We start from the raw sequence: 17,186 nt of genomic DNA, 5'->3' as shown, positions 1-17,186 counted from the left end.
TGTGGTCCTAACTCCCCAAATCCAAGATCACCCACCAGAGAGACAACGAATCGTAAAGCTGCTCATCTGTATGCCAGACCCTTGTCCTTTACCCAAATCAGCCATTCCACCCTCACAGCCCCCATGTCCGAGGGGAGAATGTCATGACTTTGCAGGCTGGGAAATGAGGCTGGGGGAGCCGACATCAGTCGCCAGGGTCCCAGGTGGGAAGTGGCAGGGCTGAGACGTGGATCCTTGCGGAGCCTGGATGCGCACATGGAGTCACCAGACACTCAAGGGGAGGAGACACAGCGAGGGCCATCCCGACGCAGGCAGGGGGCTCTTCTCTCCCCGGCGGGCAGGGCAGCACGTCCGGGCTGCACGGAAGCTCCATCCCGGAGGCTGCGAGCAGCAGCGGAGCGCACGGGAAAAGCCAGTTAAGGTCTGGCCATCAGCCTGGCCTGCAGTGTCCCCGGGTCCCCGGGTCCCTCCAGGCCGGGCTGGAACGCAGCCTCGTCGCAGGAGCATTGCCTGGGTTTGTAACTGGGTCCAAGTTCTACGCAGCCATGATGTATGATGCCAGGGAGAGCGTGGAATCTCGTCTGAATCTTCCAGGAACTGTTCTCCCTCAGGGACGCACGGGCTTGTGTGAGAAGCCCCGAGGCCGACCATCCGGGTAGGGGGCCAACACTGACGTCTGTACACGTGTGAGCTCTAAGACTGGTGCAGAGGCAGCGTCCTGGCCATACAGCCCCTGGGACCCGGGCTGCAGGCCTCTGAGAAAGATCGGCTCCTCTTCCCCACCGCCAAGGTCAAGGTCACCGTCCCAGAGGCTGCACAGGCGCCTTCCACCTGGCCACAGGCCATCCAGGCACACCCTCCACCTTTTCCAGGGCCACTTCCCGAGGCTCCTGTCCCCGGGACGAGGCCTCCGCGTGAATCCCAGATGGTTCCTAGCACCATCTGGCTAGTCTTCCCTCCCAGTGGCCTTTGACACCCTCACCATCGGCCCATCACTCAGCCTCCTCTACCTCCGTCCTTCCATGACCTTGCCTCCCCTAAACATCCTTCGAGGCCACACTGTCCCCACGAAGCTGCCAGCTGAGACGCGAGGGTCCCCCAAGAAGAGCCCCCAGACCCCGCATTCCTGTCTCAGGGTCTGGGCCCCGCCATCCCGGTTCGCTGGGATGGATGGTCCCGCCACCTCCCGCGGGGCTTCAGGGAGCGCTCGCCGGCCGCGTCGGCCTCGGAGGGAGCATGCGCCGACTCCGAAACCCGTTTCCCAGCGACCCCGCCGCGGGCGCCGGGACGCGCGTCCTCCGAGCCGGCGTGAGCGCGCGCGGGGGATGGCAGGGGGGCGCGTGCGCGGGGACAGGAGGGAGGCGCGCGCGCGGGGCAGGGGCGCGCGTGCGCATGCGCAGGGCGGGCGGCGGCGCGAGCCGAGCAGGGAGATGGCGGCGGCGGCGCCGAGAGCGTGAGCAGCCGCCCGGGAGCCGCCGGCCCGGGCTCAGAGCGACCCCGACCGGCCCGCCCGCCGCTCGCCATGGGCAATGAGGCCAGCCTGGAGGGCGGCGCCGGCGAAGGGCCAGTGCCTCCCGGCGGCCCCGGTCCCGGCCCCGGCCCGGGCCCCGGCGCAGGGAAGCCGCCTTCAGCACCGGCCGGCGGCGGACAGCTCCCCGCGGCGGGCGCTGCGCGGGCGGCCGCGGGACCACCGGGCCCCGGCCCAGGCCCCGGCCCCAGCAGGTAAGCGCGTGTCGCGGCACCCGGGGGTCTGGGAGGGGCTGGGGCCCGTGACCCCGCGATCTAGTCCAGACAGTGAGGTCGGACTTCCGGCCACACTTTGAACCCAGCCCCGTGGGCGTGAGCCGGGTGGTCGCGGGAAGCGTCCTCCCGTTCCCGCCGCCCTGCGAGGCTGGCTGGTGAGCGCGGGGTCAGTCGGGGCCTGCAGACCGTGACTTCGTCATGAACCCCAAATTTGCTTCCCCCCAACGTCGGGCTCAGGAGGGGCTTATGTAACATCAGCCCGGTCCTCCGCACCGGAGCAGCAGCGGATGGAGCCGGCCTCCCTGTCTGCTGGTGTCTGCAGGTGTCCATTGTGTGGGTGAGGAAGGAGCAGGATGGGAGTGGCTCTCAAGGAAGATGAGTGCCGCCAGAGGGGCCGAGGGATATGGAAATAGTTGGACCATGAACTTGGTCATGCGCCTTCCTTGGGCATTGAGCGGCTATAGTCGTCATTGCAGGAAGGGGGAAATGCCACCGGACACCAGAAGGTACTTATTTGGGCTCAACAGTACTAACAGGGACGGGTGCTGTCAGCAAGCGTTCCTAAAACACGTTTGGGGTGAAGCAGGAGTGCTACTGAGTCACCGAGCACCAAATATGTTTCTGCTGTCTTACGACTTAGCTCGCCACCTCAGGCCAGGGGAAGCGCCGAACCTACGTGGATGGCTGTAGGCAGAACATATCTGACCCAATGCCAACCGTGAAACCAGCTTGTTTAAAATGTATGCCAACCCCGGTCCTACAGAAACCATCGGGGGCAGTGAATGCAGTGGAGGTGAATGCGAACATCTAGTAAAATCAGTGGATGGAAAACTACGGAAAGCCACCGAGAGATGACAGGATAAAATGGAAGGCGTTATATTTACGCCAAATAGCCCTGGGGAGTAGCAAAAGCGGGGTGTGTGTGTGTGTGTGTGTGTGTGCGCGCACACGCGCTTCCGGCTCCAGGGGAGTCGGCTGCTGATGTTGCTTTGGCGTTTCTGTGTGGCAGCATACCGGGAGGGAACGCAGTTTTTGATTCTCCAGCTGCCCAGCTGTGCCTGTTGTGTGATTATTTCTTCCGAAGTCGTTTCTTAGACAAACCAACAGCAATGAAAGGCTCTCGGTGGCCCAGAGCCTGGCGCAGACAGGCCAGCCCCAGGTCCCTCTCGGAGGGGGTTTGCCCGTTCCACACCGGCTCTCCCAGTAATGCAGTCGGATGGCACCCGGCTCGCAGCACCGCATGCACCGTGCCCTCTGCTGCGTGTTGAGCTCTGTTTGCGGTTCGGCGTGCGCGAGGCTCCGCAGGCTTTGACGGCTCTCCCTCTCCGGGAACACGTCGAGAGCCGAATGGAAAAGCACCTCGGTGTCCTCTCTGTGGGGAGTCCGGCTGTTCCCTTCTGGGAACCAAGCAGGCTGCTCCCCTTCCGTTTAGCTGCTGCTGCAGAGCCAGCATAGGGCATTCTGGAAAGGCTTGGGCAGCTCAGAGGGACAGGAGGAGGCTGGTGTCTGCTGCTCACGTGTCTGTTCCGTGTTTCATTGCTGCCCGGCCCATGCGTCCTGCAGACCCTCAGACTCCTGGGGTCAGGGCACCAGGGGCTCCTGCTTGCATGGAACCGAGGTCTGGGCGGGTAGATTCCTGTTCAGGAGCTCCATGTTCGCCTGGCCCAGCCTCAGCCGTCATCAGCTCGCGGCTGATCAAGTTTATCACCTTCACTTCCCACCCCTTATGGAAGCAACGTCCAGACACCCCAACATTTCCTCGTCAGCTTTTCAGGGTGCACGTCTAAGGAATAGGGGCTTCGTGCGAACATGACCACAGCACCAGGTCACAGCTACACAGGGTGACGGTCCTTTCTAGTCAGCTCTAGAAAAAGCTGGGACTAATTTGCCAGGATAAACTGAAATAATTGCCAGGGTTGGAGAGACTGGTTACCATTTAGAGATCACGTCCGCTCCTGGATTCTCATGGAGGGGTGGGGTTGTACACAGCAGTCACATAATCTTGCTCCTGGCGGTGGGCAAGGCTCACACGTGGCCTGTGGTGTTAAGGTCCCTAAGGCCGTCAGACTCTGGGGGCGAGCTGGCTCTTTGTCCCCAAAGCGCAGGACTGAGACCCTTGGGAGACTTAGGGGTTTGCTCTTCCAGCCCTTGAGCCTGTCGCAGCGCCTCGGTGGAGCAGCACCTTCACGGCACGTCTCCTCCAGCATCAGAATAGCCTCCACTTCCTCTCACCACGAGCGGCTCAGGCGCCTGATGCCAAATTTAGCCCGTTCTCTTCTGAGAAGATGCTGCGCAGATTGGCCCCTTGATGGTGGAAAAGCCCTGTGGCATGTATGTGCTTTCGGGCCTTAGGAAAGAGCATGGCACCGTCTCAGGCAAGCTTGTGAATGTGGGGGCAGCTGGGAGCCTCAGAGACATAGGTGGGGGACCAGGGAAGGGGGAGATCACGTTACCCATCTCGAGGGGCATGGAACCCAGGCCTGGGAGGGTGGACTCCTGCTCAGTCCTGTCGGCGTGTCAGCCCTCGCCAGCCCAGGCTGAATCAGTCTTTCCCCCTCACCCTGGGCTGAGGGGGCCCTGGGAGGGGGCGGCGCAGCCTTCGTGGCGGAGGAGCCGCACGTGAGTCCCGTGAAGAGCGGCGCCGTCCCAGCCACGGTGCTGCCTCAGCACCCACAGTGCTGCCCGGTGATGATACGGCGCTTCGGGCGTCAGAAAGCCCCTCGAGGCAGGGCTCTCGCTCAGGAATCAGGGTCACATGTACAGTTATGCAGGCTATGCCTTCCCCAGGGGGTGCCAGCCCGGGAAGGCTGAGCTGGTCAGCCCCCCTCTCCAAGCCTGCGCGCTGCCGTGGCCGCACTCCCAGAGGAGGGCACCTTTCGTTACTCACCCACTGACGTGTGTGTATACTGATGTCAGAGCGGAAGGGAGGGGGGGAGAGAACATCGGTGATGAGAGAGAATCCTGGATCGGCTGCCTCCTACATGCCCCCCACTGCGGATCGAGCCTGCAACCGGGCCTGTGCCCTGACCTGGAATCAAACCGTGACCTCCTGGTTCATCGGCGGACGCTCCACCCCTGAGCCGTGCCTGCCGGGCCAGCGACTTATTTTTTATGGACGTTTGATCGACATCAGATGCCTGGCGTGCGGTGCAGTGCTCAGGATGATGGGCCTTCTCCTGCCCCCCCCCCCCCCACACAGCCCGTTCAAGACGTCGAACCCGAGGAAGCACCTTCCAAAAAGTTGCACAAAAGAGCCATGTTGACGAGTGGCAGCGTGTCTACCCTGCGTCAGCCCTGGGGACGGGCACATGGTCTGACATTTGCAAATTGGCCTTTCGTCAGCCGGCCCAGGTGCACTCACCAGGGTCAAGAGCAGGCACTGTGCTGGGCTCGGCGGAGGGTCCGGGAGGGGATGCGCTGCTCTCCCGCCCTCTCGCACCGCACAGTCTGATTGGCCAGGCAGCCTTTGAAGAGCCCAATCCTGGACGGACCTGTGGTGCTGCAGGCAGAGCCGTGTCTGAGGAGGCAGACAGGCGGGGCGGTGCGTACAGAGGGTTGCCCAGTGAGGAGAGGGGCGACGCAGAGCCAGGCTTCCAGGAAGGGCGAGCCCAAGGCAGCTGGGAAATGGGCTCTGAGATCTGAGAGGCAGAGGAAGGGAGACAGGGGCTGGGGAGTGTGGTCCGTGCAGACGGGCAGTGAGCAGAGAAGGGGCCGAGTGCGGGACGCGGAGGAGCGTGGGGCCAACCAGGTGGGGAGCCTTCCCCTCAGTACCCCTCACAATCGGCGAGCAACGCCAAGGCCGCCTCTCACTCGCTCCCAGCCCGTATGCCATGGGGACGTCCTGAGCCAAAGGCAGCGGGGCCCGGGAACCCGGTCACTTGCTGGGAGGGGCACGGCTGCTCTGAGGACCACACTAGAGCTCCTTCCTCAAATGGGTTTTCATATTACAGCTCAATAACAAAATGTAAGTGGTTTGTCAGACATAGAGTCTCTGATCTAGGATTAGCTAGACTCGTTACATTGTATCAGCTAACACTCAGCTCTAGAAAAAGCTGCGACTAATTTGTCAGATAAACTGAAATAATTGCCAGGGTTGGGGAGAGTGGTTACCATTTAGAGATCACGTTCGCTCCTGGATTCTCGTGGAGGGATGGGGTTTGTACTAAAGTGATGGAACGTCTGAATGGTGATGACATCAAACTTTCCCCCGAAGGGGGCGAACACTTCTGCCAGGGAGAGAGGGGCTGCTTTGATGATACAGCCGTTCCCAGCATTAACCTGGTAGGGTGCTGCCAGTCAAAGGAAAAGTTATGAAGACATGAGGGGGAGAAAGGCCACCTTTAAAAATGTCTTTTTATTATGGACATTTTTGAAGGTACATAAAAGTGGAGAGAACAAGCCAGTGAACTCCCGTGCTCCCCTGGCCCAGCCTCAGCCGTCATCAGCTCGCGGCTGACCAAGTTTATCACCTTCACTTCCCACCCCTTATGGAAGCAACTTCCAGACACCCCAACATTTCCTCGTCAGCTTTTCAGGGTGCACGTCTAAGGAATAGGGGCTTCGTGCGAACATGACCACAGCACCAGGTCACAGCTACACAGGGTGACGGTCCCTTCTTAATCTCAGCAAATATTCCGGCAGGGTCCAGTTTTTCTGATTATCTTATGAATTTACTTTTACAGTGGGTTTGCTTGAATTGTGTCTATATGGGGTCTGCGCACTGCATTTGTTTGAAACAGCTCTTGAGTTTCTTTAAATCTGTAGATTTCCTTTCCCTCTTCCCTCTGGCGATTTATGATGGGAGAACTCAGTCCTCTGTCCTGCGGTCCCCCATGTTCTGGACGGTGCGGGTTGTACCCCTGTGGCGTCATTTGAGATGTTCCTCTGTCCCCCATTTTCCCTGTAAACCGGAATTATATATAGAAGCCATTCAGATGCTGATTTCATTCTTTTGGCCAAGAAATTCTAGCTTTTTAACAAAGAATTTGTTGAGGGCTTCAGACATGAAGGAGCGGGAGTCCATGGAAATAGAGCCAGACTTTGGGCTAGTTTGGGAGCAAAAAGAAAAAACCACCCCAGGGGTAGCTTTTCTGTTCTATTTTTAAAGGCCTCCTTCCTCTGCATTGTTTGGTTCTGAGCTTCCGAAGGCAAAGCTTTGAGCCCCTGGGTCATGCCTGTCGCTCTGCTTCGCGGAGCCCTCCCTGTCTGTGTAGGTAGCGGGCTGCCGGGGAAGGATTGGGCCTTCGGTAAACCCCTCTCCTCCCCGCAGTCCTGCGCACCCGCCTGGGCCCCGTCCCCCGTTGCTGAGGGAGGTGGGAGGGACAGACGTGGCGTGCTGGCTCCGCGAGGAGAACCTTTCCGGGAGCCATGGCCCAGCACAGTAAGTTGGGGCTGGCTGGGAGCAGTCGGCAAAGCTCTGGAGCAGCTGTGACGGCCATTGCTGGTGCCCGCTTCCTCGCAGGCATTCTGCTAGGCGTTTTTTCGGTTTGTTTTAAATTTTTATTTATTAACTAGAGGCCTAGTGCACAACATTCGTGTACTTGGCGGGGGCGGGGGTTCCCTCAGCCCCGCCTGCGCCCTCTCTCACAGTCTGGGACCCCTTGGGGGATGTCCGACTGCCGGCTTAGGCCCGCTCCCTGGGGAGACATCCCCCGAGGGGTCCTTAGCCCTGCCACGGAGGGGAGAGAGGCTCCTGCCACCGCCACTGCCATTGCACTTGCCAGCCGTGAGCCCGGCTTCTGGCCCAGTGGTGCCCCTGATGTGGGAGCGCACTGACCACCAGGGGGCAGCTCCTGCATTGAGCGTCTGCCCCCTGGTGGTCAGTGCACATCATAGCAACCGGTCGTCCCACCGTTAGTTCGATTTGCATATTAATCTTCTATTATATAGGATTTTAGAGAGAAAGAAAGAGGGAGAGAGGGAGACAGAGACAGAGAGAAACATCAATTTGTTGTTCCATTTATTTTTTTTCAGTCCTCACCTGAGGATATTATTCCATTGATTTTAGAGAGAGTGGCAGGAGGAAGAGAGACAGAGAGAAACATGGATGTGAGAGAGACACATTGATTGGTTGCCTCCCGCACACACCCAGACCAGGGCCAGGGATCAAGCCTACAACTGAGATACATGCCCTTGACTGGAATGGAACGTGGGACCCTTCAGTCCACAGGCCGATGCTCTCTCCACTGAGCCAAGCCAGCCAGGGCTTGCCCACTTAGTTATGTGTTCAGTGGTTGCTCTCTGTATGCGCCCAGTCTGGAGCTCGAGCCTGCAACCTTGGCGTATCGGGGCGACACTCTAACCAGCTGAGCTACTGGCCAGGGCTTTTCTGTGAGGTGTTTTACACACGTGGTGCCTCGCTCCACCTGCCTGCGTGCAGCTCTCGCCGGCCTGTCTGCCCTGGTCTTCGTCACCCTCCTGCCGGGACTCGCTGCTTTAAGTGGTGAAATGGTGGCTGAGACCAGCGTGTCCACAGCAGGGCCAGTGTCCCTAGGACTGGACGCCCCTGGGAAGCTGGGGCTGGTGGGCCATCGGCTGTGGGGACTGCAGCCCAGACTCCCAGTCGGCACCAGGGCATGCGGATACACCGATGATTCTGATCCTGGTGTCGATGCCTCGTGGGACTTGCTCACATGCCCTCTCTGCAGGGCCCCCTCCATGTCCACTCGCCAGCACAGAGGGGAAGCCAGTCACAGCTGGGAAATGAGGTGGCAGCCCGGCCTCGGATCCTGCCTGTGGCCAGGGCGGGGTTCAGGGCTGCTGCCCCAGCGGTCCCCTCCCTGCAGGTGGGGCCTCTGGTGGGTGTCTGCGCGCAGCACTCTCTCGGCCGGTGTCTTACACGGCCGTGGCCTGGTCAGCTGGGCCTGTGGGACGGAGCGGGGGGCGTGCTCCTGACTGCCCGGTGCTGCCCCTGGGCCCGGCTGGTGGCAGTGCCGCTCGGAGCTCCCTGTCCTCCTCTTTGCTCGGGGGGCCCGGGTTCTGGAGAGAGCCTTGCTCTGGCCGAGACCCTAACGGGGACCCCTGCTCCTTCCCAACAGGAGGGTCACATGGAGGCGTACTGGGAGCACCAGGGAGCTCTAGGTCACCCCTGGGATCGAACCCTGAGCTGCCTGGCAAGGCCCGCTGCCCCTGTAGTGGGTGGGGCTGCCCTCAGGGTGCAGGGTGGATGGAGTCCCCCCCACTCCCCCGGGGAAGTTCTTGGCCCCAGCTGTGGAGGAGATCAAAGCCTCAGCAGCCTGTCCACAAGCTCATGCAGGGTCACCCCCTGGCCCTCTGGGACTGCCCGTGCGCCCAGAGGAGCCGAGCTCGCAGAGCTACAGGCGGGGCGGGCGCTGTCCCCCGGGCTGGAAGGAGCAGCGAGGCGCTGGTGCTTTGGAAGAGGGGAGGGGAGGGAATTTCCCGGTAGTCGGGCCCGTACATTCTGCACATTCTGCATACAGGTGGACAAAAGGGTCGCCTGTTCCTTCTATCTATGGGGGCAATTGTGAGGGATTCCTACAGTTAAATTCCGTTTAAGAGCGGGAGGCTTTTCAAGGGAAAGCTGGTCCGTACACAGCGTTCGGGAGGGCCTTCTGAGCACTGCCTGGCGGTGCCGTCCCCGTCCCCGGTGAAACGCGAGGAACAGCAGAGGAGCCCCACGGGGCTCTGCCCTCGGGGCCTCACAGCCAGCGGGGGGGGGGGGGGGGGAGGGGGGGGCAGGAGACACCGCTCAGATCTTTACCCCCAAGTTCCTTGAAGTAGAGTCTGCTCCCGCCTCCTCGCTGGCTCGCAGAGGTAAGGTAAACGAGGGCGGATGAAAGGCTGGAGCACGTCACCTTCTCAGACAGCCCCGCTCTGTCTGCGGGGGCTTTACAGCCCGCACCACACCCGCAAGCCTGGCTGACTCTGCTGGGAGCCCTAAAGGCCTCCTAGGAGGGACCTCCAACTCAGCCAGCCCCTGACTCGCAACCCGAGTGCCATCACTGCACACAGCTCGAGAGCCGCACCACTGCCCGCCTCCCCCCACTGCCGGCCTCCCCCCACTGCAGCCTCCCCCCACTGCAGCCACCCCCCACTGCAGCCACCCCCCACTGCAGCCTCCCCCCACTGCCGCCTCCCACCACTGCCTCCCCTCCCGCCACTGCCTCCCCTCCCACCACTGCCCGCCTCCCCCCACTGCCGGCCTCCCCCCACTGCAGCCTCCCCCACTGCAGCCACCCCCCACTGCAGCCTCCCCCCACTGCAGCCTTCCCCCACTGCAGCCTCCCCCCACTGCCGCCTCCCACCACTGCCTCCCCTCCCGCCACTGCCTCCCCTCCCGCCACTGCCTCCCCTCCCGCCACTGCCGCCTCCCGCCACTGCCTGCCTCCCGCCACTGCCTGCCTCCCACCACTGCCTCCCCTCCCGCCACTGCCTCCCCTCCCGCCACTGCCTCCCCTCCCGCCACTGCCTCCCCTCCCGCCACTGCCGCCTCCCGCCACTGCCTGCCTCCCGCCACTGCCTGCCTCCCGCCACTGCCGCCTCCCGCCACTGCCTGCCTCCCGCCACTGCCCGCCTCCCACCACTGCCGCCTCCCGCCACTGCCTGCCTCCCACCACTGCCGCCTCCCCCCACTGCCTGCCTCCCCTCACTGCAGCCTCCCGCCACTGCCTGCCTCCCCCCACTGTGGCCTCCCGCCACTGCCGCCTCCCCCCACTGCAGCCTCCCCCCACTGCCGCCTCCCCCCACTGCCCGCCTCCCCCCACTGCCGCCTCCCGCCACTGCCCGCCTCCCGCCACTGCCTCCCCTCCCGCCACTGCCCGCCTCCCGCCACTGCCTCCCCTCCCGCCACTGCCCGCCTCCCGCCACTGCCCGCCTCCCGCCACTGCCTCCCCTCCCGCCACTGCCCGCCTCCCGCCACTGCCCGCCTCCCGCCACTGCCTCCCCTCCCGCCACTGCCCGCCTCCCGCCACTGCGGCCTCCCACCACTGCCTGCCTCCCGCCACTGCCTGCCTCCCCTCCCACCACCGCCTGCCTCCTGCCAGTGTAGCCAGAGGAGGGAGAGGGTTGTGAGGATGGGGAGGGTCAGGAAGTAGGACAGTTGAGCAAGGGAGCGGGAGGCGGGGTGCTGGTGAAGGGAAGCTCAGGCTGAGTCAGTGCCGGCGGCCCCTCCCTGGCTGCACGAGATGGGTGGGTCCTCGGTCTCCAGCGCCCCCTCCTCTGTTGGCGGAGGAAGAAGGCGCTGTGATGCTCCCACTGCCCAGCCCCCCTCGGGGGAACAGAGGGCAGCACGCACTGGGGGTTCCTGGGGCTCAGCGCCAGGCCCGGATCCGAGGCCCCTTTCTCAGGGACGGGTCTGGCCCCGTGGCGCTCTGCTTGTCCGCCCGCCTTTCACTGTGAGCCTCTCGCCGGCCTGTGGGTCCAGAAGGCCTGCTCTCGGTCCCCGGCAGCGGGTTTTGGCCTCCCGGGCAGATGGCTCCGCGTTGGCAAGTTCTTTGTCGGAAGGGGCCTCCCCCTGCCTGCTTTTCTGGTCCTGGCTCTGCCCTCGGGCGGGCGCAGCTGACTGTCTGCCTGGGGTTAGCGGACGCTCCCCATGCCCTGCTCTCCGTCCCGTCTCCTCTAGATGTGCCTTCGCCAGGGGCTCGCCCACGTGGGCGGCGCTGCCCCGCTGTCAGACCCCTGTCAGGGAGCCTTATCCCCTGCACCCGGGGCTCAGCATGCCGCCTGGACTGGGTGGCGCCGTCTGAAGGCCACCGTGTCACCTTCCGGCACGCTCGCAGCACACCCGACTCTTGCCCAGCCTCATGTGAGCCCCCTGCCGACGGGTCCTGCCGCCTGGCTGCGAACCTGGGGGCTGCTGGGTCCCTGCCGTGTCCTCTCTGGCTGTATTTGGAGACCCCTTCCCACCCAGCGACACCTCGGCCGTGGCTCTGTCCGCGGAGGGGTGGGAGCTGAGGCCGTGTGCTTGTTGGGGGAATCTTGCTGGGAGGCCTTCTCCCCTTCTGCGGCCCTGTGAGCCCACTCTCCAGACCCCGCACTGACTCAGGCCAGGGCCGCGCTCTTGAGGGAAGACCTTAGTCCTCAGGTTGGTGGGGGTGCCCGCTGAGGCCAGTGGTGGGGCCAGGGCTGGATCTGGAAGCAGCCACCCTTGCACCCCAGCCGGGGGAGCCCCTGCATGCTGTGGAGGGAACCCTGTGCAGGCCCATCCTTCCTTGGGGGGCCACGCTATGCTGGCCTCTCTCTGGGGTACGTCAGCCCTGGCTTTGTAAGGTCGGTGTCCCCGGAGCAGCAGTGCTCTGCAGGGGAAAATGCAAACACACCCAGCGGGGACAGAGACGGTACGGTGGACCCCGGGAATGCTTTGCCACCTGGTTTCATCTGTGTTCCTCCAACTGTTTTCCAGCCAGAGTATTTTCGATCAAAATCCAGCGCATTATTTCACTCAGAAATACCCTCGAAGGCCTGTGACATCATTTGGTCTGGGCCTGCCAAGGCATTGGGCTGAGTTCATTAAGTGTCTGACCAAGCAGAGAGGCTAATTTTTTTAAAAATATTTTTTATTGATTTTTTACAGAGAGCAAGGGACAGGGAAGAGAGTGAGAAACATCGATGAGAGAGAAACATCCATCAGCTGCCTCCTGCACACTCCCTATTGGGGATGTGCCTGCAACCAAGGTACATGCCCTTGACCAAAATCGAACCTGGGACCCCTGAGTCCGCAGGCAGACGCTCTAGCCACTGAGCCAAACCGGTCAGGGCCAGAGAGGCTAATTTTTAAGTCGATAATTTTGTTGGCCCAAGAAGGATGTTATAAATATCCACATGGCCCAGGGCAGGAGAAAGGTCCCACCCCTGCCTTAGGATGTACCTCTAATAGTTAAAAGTTGTTCTTATTTTAATCCAATGACATTATCACAGCCAACAAAATTAACTGTAATTTCATAATATAGCCTAATACCCAGTTCATGTCCAATTTTTCTTGATGATCTCTCAAAAAAAATGACTTTTTAGAGTTGGTTTACTCAAACCAGGATCCAAATAAACATTGTGTACAGAGAGAATATTATACACGGTGTCCCAAAATAATGTATACACACTTTAGCAGCGGAGAGCTCAATTTGAAGATGAAGTGTATTTTAACAAACTCTGCCTTTATATTTACTCAGAGAGTGTATACATTTTTACTGACTACAGTACTAATTGATGAATACGGTTTAAGATTTCCTGGTGGTTTGTTTTGCCCTTAGTTTATATCTTTCCAGGGATGTATAGTCAAGGTTTGTTTTAGAAACGATTCCATTCTGGGTGGGTGCCATTAGGAAGATGTACAATTAAGCTCCCTTTTCTAGTTTATGTTCAGTTTCTAGGGATTGCTTTTTTTAAAATCCTCATCTGAGGACACGTTTATTGATTTTAGAAAGAGAGGAAGGGAGAGAGAGGGAGAAACATTGATCAGTTGCCTCCTGCGTGTACTCTGGGGATTGGACCTGCTGCCCTGACGGGGATCAGAACCTGCGACCCTTTGGAGCGTGGGCCGACGCTCCGACCCACCGAGCGCAGCCCGCAGGATTGCTTTGGTAACTCACCTGTTGCCGCCATCACCCTGCACCACAGATCCCTAATGCTGTGGCTGCACACTGCAGCCCCTACCCTCACTCACGTGTCTGCTTGCTGCTAGGGGTCCTGAGCGAGGCTGGCCTCCAGGCTGCGCTGACTCCGCTTCTGCTCCACTTGTCTCTCCTCCTCGGACAGCGGACTAGCCAGGGCACGTTGTCCCAGGGTGATGACAGACACACAAGAGGGCATTCTCACCACGCAGACACACGCACGCACACACACACACACACACACACACACACACACACACTTCAAACCTTTGCTTGAAATCACCCATCTACTAACATTCCTTTAGTCAACGTGAAGGGTGGCGTTGCACTTAGTATGGCTGTGTAACCAATTACCCCAGAACTTGTGGCATAGAACAACCACTGGTTGGCTCTCCGATTCTGTAGGTCGGGCGTCCTGGCAGGGCGCAGTGGGATGGCTTATTTCCGCTGCAGTGTCTGGAGCTGCAGCTGGAGGGCTCCCAGGCCCGCGGGGACTGAGCCACGTGACATGGACATGCCTCACAGCTGATGTGGGGTCGCTGGCCTCAGTGCCTCTCCATGTGGGCGAGCCCCCGGGTCCTGCGGAAGAGCGCGGAAGCCGGGTGGAGGCGGCGCACCTTTGGGACTCCTCTCCAAAGCCACACGTTCTTACTCTGCCTCGTTCTGGTGGCCGAGCTGTCGCCAAGCCTGCCCAGGCCCAGGTTTGAGAGGAGGAGACGGACTCCATCTCTTGATTGGGAGTGTCAGGTTCTGTAAGGGCATGTGGACTGGAGATCTTGCTGAGATCAGTTTTGGAAAATAGAGATTGCCACAGCTGAAAAATACACTCCGCCTCTAGTGGGAGGAACTGCCAAGTCGCATGGCAAAGGGCAGAAACCCACGGAAGGTAAAGAGCGGAGAACAATGCCATCCACCAGACAGCTATCCCTCGGTGTGCAAATCCATAGATGCTCAAGGCCCTTACGGCAAATGGCTTAGTATTTGTAAACAACGCAGGCACATCCTCCCGGATACTTAAACCCTCTCTAGATCACTTTTAATACCTTATACAGTGTAAATGCTAGGCAAATAGCTGTTATACGTATTGTTTAAGGAATAATGGCAAGAAAAGAATCTGTATGTGTTTAGTACAGAAGAGAGCATCATAGGCCTAACTACATAGTACACATCAGCAACAATGTAACTTCTTTGCAACAATGTAACATTTTTAGAAATATTTTCAATCTACAGTTGGTTGAATCTGTGGATGGGGAACCTGCAGATACTGAGGGCCAACTGTACATTCTTCTTTATAATTGACTAGAGGCCCGGTGCATGACAATTGTGCACTGGGGCAGGAGTCCCTCAGCCTAGCCTATGCCCTCTCACAATCCGGGACCCCTGAGGGGTCCTTAGCCCTTAGCGCTGCCACAGAGGCTGGAGAAGCTTCTGGCTGAGCGGTGCTCCCCTGTGGGAGCGCACTGATCACCAGGGGGCAGCTCCTGCGTTAAGCGTCTGCCCCCTGGTGGCTGGTGCTTGTCATAGCGACCGGTAATTCCGCCGTTCAGTTGATTTGCGTATTAGGTTTTATTATATAGCATTTCAGAGAGGAAGGAAGGAGAGATAGAAACACCAATGATGAGAGAGAATCACTGATGGGTTGTCTCCTGGGGATCAAACCCGCACCCAGGCATGTGCCCTGACCGGAAATAAAACCATAACCTCCTGGTTCATAGGTTGACGCTCAACCCCTGAGCCACACTGGCTGGCCTGTGTCCAGTCTGTGCTCTCACAGAGAGCACACAGTGAGGAACCTGCCGTGTCGTCATTTTCGTTTTCACCGGTGTCTCTGGCATAGTGACCTGGAAGCCAGATTGCTGAAACGAAAGGCTAAATGCACGTTTTGCTGTGTGTGGCCAACCCTGAGGGGCAGGAGCAGAAGCGGGAGCTGGTGAGGGGTTAACAGTACTCAGGTGTGATGGGATGGTCCCTGGCCAGGATGTGGTGGGCAGTGGGCAGTGGGAAGGGGGTGAGAGTGCTGGAAAGTGTAGAGGCAGGGTGCTGAGGGGCTGGCTGTGCAGAGAGAGAGGGGTCAGAGGACCCTGAGTCCTGGCTTGAGCGTCCGGTGCGCTCTGGACAGCAGGCACGGGGCTGGGACCGGACCAGGCTTGGCTCCGGGGCAAGTTGTGACTTCGAGGCAGCCAAGGGGGAGGCTGCACACCGTTAGTGTTCTAGGGATCATGCTGTTCCATATCAACTTTAGAATACGTCTGTCTATGCCTATAAAAACCTTACTGGGATTTTGATAGGAATTGCATTAAACCTAGAGATCAGTTTAGAGAAAACTGACATCTTTTCAATATTGAGTCTTCCAGTTCATGAACATAGTATGCCTTCCCATTTATTTAGGTCTGATTTGATTTCTTTAATCAGCGTCCTATAGTTTTCAGCATGCAGATCTTACAAATGCCTTTTCAGTGTATACCTCAGTAGCTTTTGGAGTGATTGAAGTGCTATTGTGTTTTTACTTTTGATTTCTTCATGTTCATTGTGAGTATACAGAAATATGATTGATTTTCGTGTGTTTATTTTGTATTCTGCAACCTTGCTTAACTTGTTTAATAGTTCTATGATTTTTTTAAAAGATTCATTGGGATTTTCTGTGTAGACAATCATATCATCTATAAACATACAGTTTTATTTCTTCCTTTCCAGTCTGTATGTCCTTTATTCCTTTTGCTAGCTAGAACTTGCAGTACTGTGTTGACTAAGAGCGGTGAGAGAGTAGCTAGAAGAGAGGGCTGGACGGAGAGACCTCCGGACACCCACTATGTTGAGTGGGGTGGTGAGGCCAGAGGCCAGAGGGCTTGGAATGGCGGGCAGGGTTTGGACTTGAGTCTGAAGGTGGCAGAGGGCTGTTGGAGATTGCTGAGGGCTGTCGGGAAATGCTCCTGGCCACTGCATGCGACACGCGTGCAGGAGGGAGCCTGGGGTCCTGGGCGTGCTGGAGGCTTTAGGCACAGCTCAGAGCCCACCTTGGAGCCAGTGGCCAGGCTGTTGGACATGGTGCTGAGACAGAGGAATGGCCCACAGGAGTGCGGAAGCCGTAGGTGAGGAGCCACGTCCCAGGCCGGGGCCAGGCAGGCAGGGAGGGCCCTGGGCTCTGGGAGAGGAGGCAGGGGCGGGGCCTGGAAGGTGGCAGGAGTACTGGAGCGACAGAGGAGGTGGCCCGCGTGCAGGGGCGGCCATCAGAGCTGCCTGAGCACCCACACGAGACCTGCCGCTGGGGGGCCTGCAGGGGCTGGGCAGGGCCCTGGGATCAGCTCCGCGCTCCTTCCCAAAGCCTCAGGCGACGAGCGCTGACCAGAAGCCGGAGGTCTGAGAGAGCCTGCTTTCTTTGGGGTCGGGCTTCCGAGCGTAGCGCCTCCTCCCCTGTTACCTACGGCCCTGTCTTGGCCAAAGGGTTTGACCCCATGCATTTTCCTCGCCCACGTCCCCCCGTGGTGTCTCTTCCGAGGGACGGCCGGGCCGCATCCAGCCTGCTTTACAGGCGTTCCGAGCGACACCAGAGCAGGATCCGGTTTTTTGTTTCACCAGAAGGCTTTGCTTCTGAAGAACGTCTTCTTTCATTTTTCACCAAGAGCTAGCTATTAGATTTCTGGAAACGGTGGGATGTGTTTAAATGAGTCACAGCGTTCGGCCGAAATAGAGGCTCCATCTGCTGCCTTTGCGTGGTCCCCAGCTCTGTTCCCTGGGCCTAAGGGAAGCGGGAGGACTGGGTGTTCCGGGAGCTCACCTGGCCTGGCCCTGCCTGGCCGACACCAGCCTCACCAGTGCTTTGGGGACGTGGACCCTGTGTCTGAGCTGCTCAACCCGAGACCCCTGCATGAGCCTACTGTG

The 17,186-nt window shown here is 59.6% G+C and overlaps 1 protein-coding gene across 3 annotated transcripts in view; it reads left to right on the top strand.

The window, feature by feature from the left end:
- Nucleotides 1-1,395: 1,395 nt before the first annotated feature.
- Nucleotides 1,396-17,186, top strand: part of BSN (bassoon presynaptic cytomatrix protein) — a 66,948-nt gene continuing 51,157 nt past the window's right edge. For all 3 annotated transcript variants that reach the window (XM_080671611.1, XM_080671610.1, XM_080671612.1), the window contains exon 1: nucleotides 1,396-1,722. In XM_080671611.1, coding sequence (XP_080527737.1) covers nucleotides 1,523-1,722 — 200 coding nt within the window. In that variant the 5' untranslated portion in view covers nucleotides 1,396-1,522. The remainder of the gene's footprint in view (nucleotides 1,723-17,186) is intronic.

Source organism: Plecotus auritus (genome assembly GCF_963455305.1).
Source record: "Plecotus auritus genome assembly, chromosome: 6".
Classification (NCBI taxonomy): domain Eukaryota; kingdom Metazoa; phylum Chordata; class Mammalia; order Chiroptera; family Vespertilionidae; genus Plecotus; species Plecotus auritus.
Note: the sequence above shows the minus strand (reverse complement) of the source record. Positions and strands in the feature narration are given on the sequence as shown.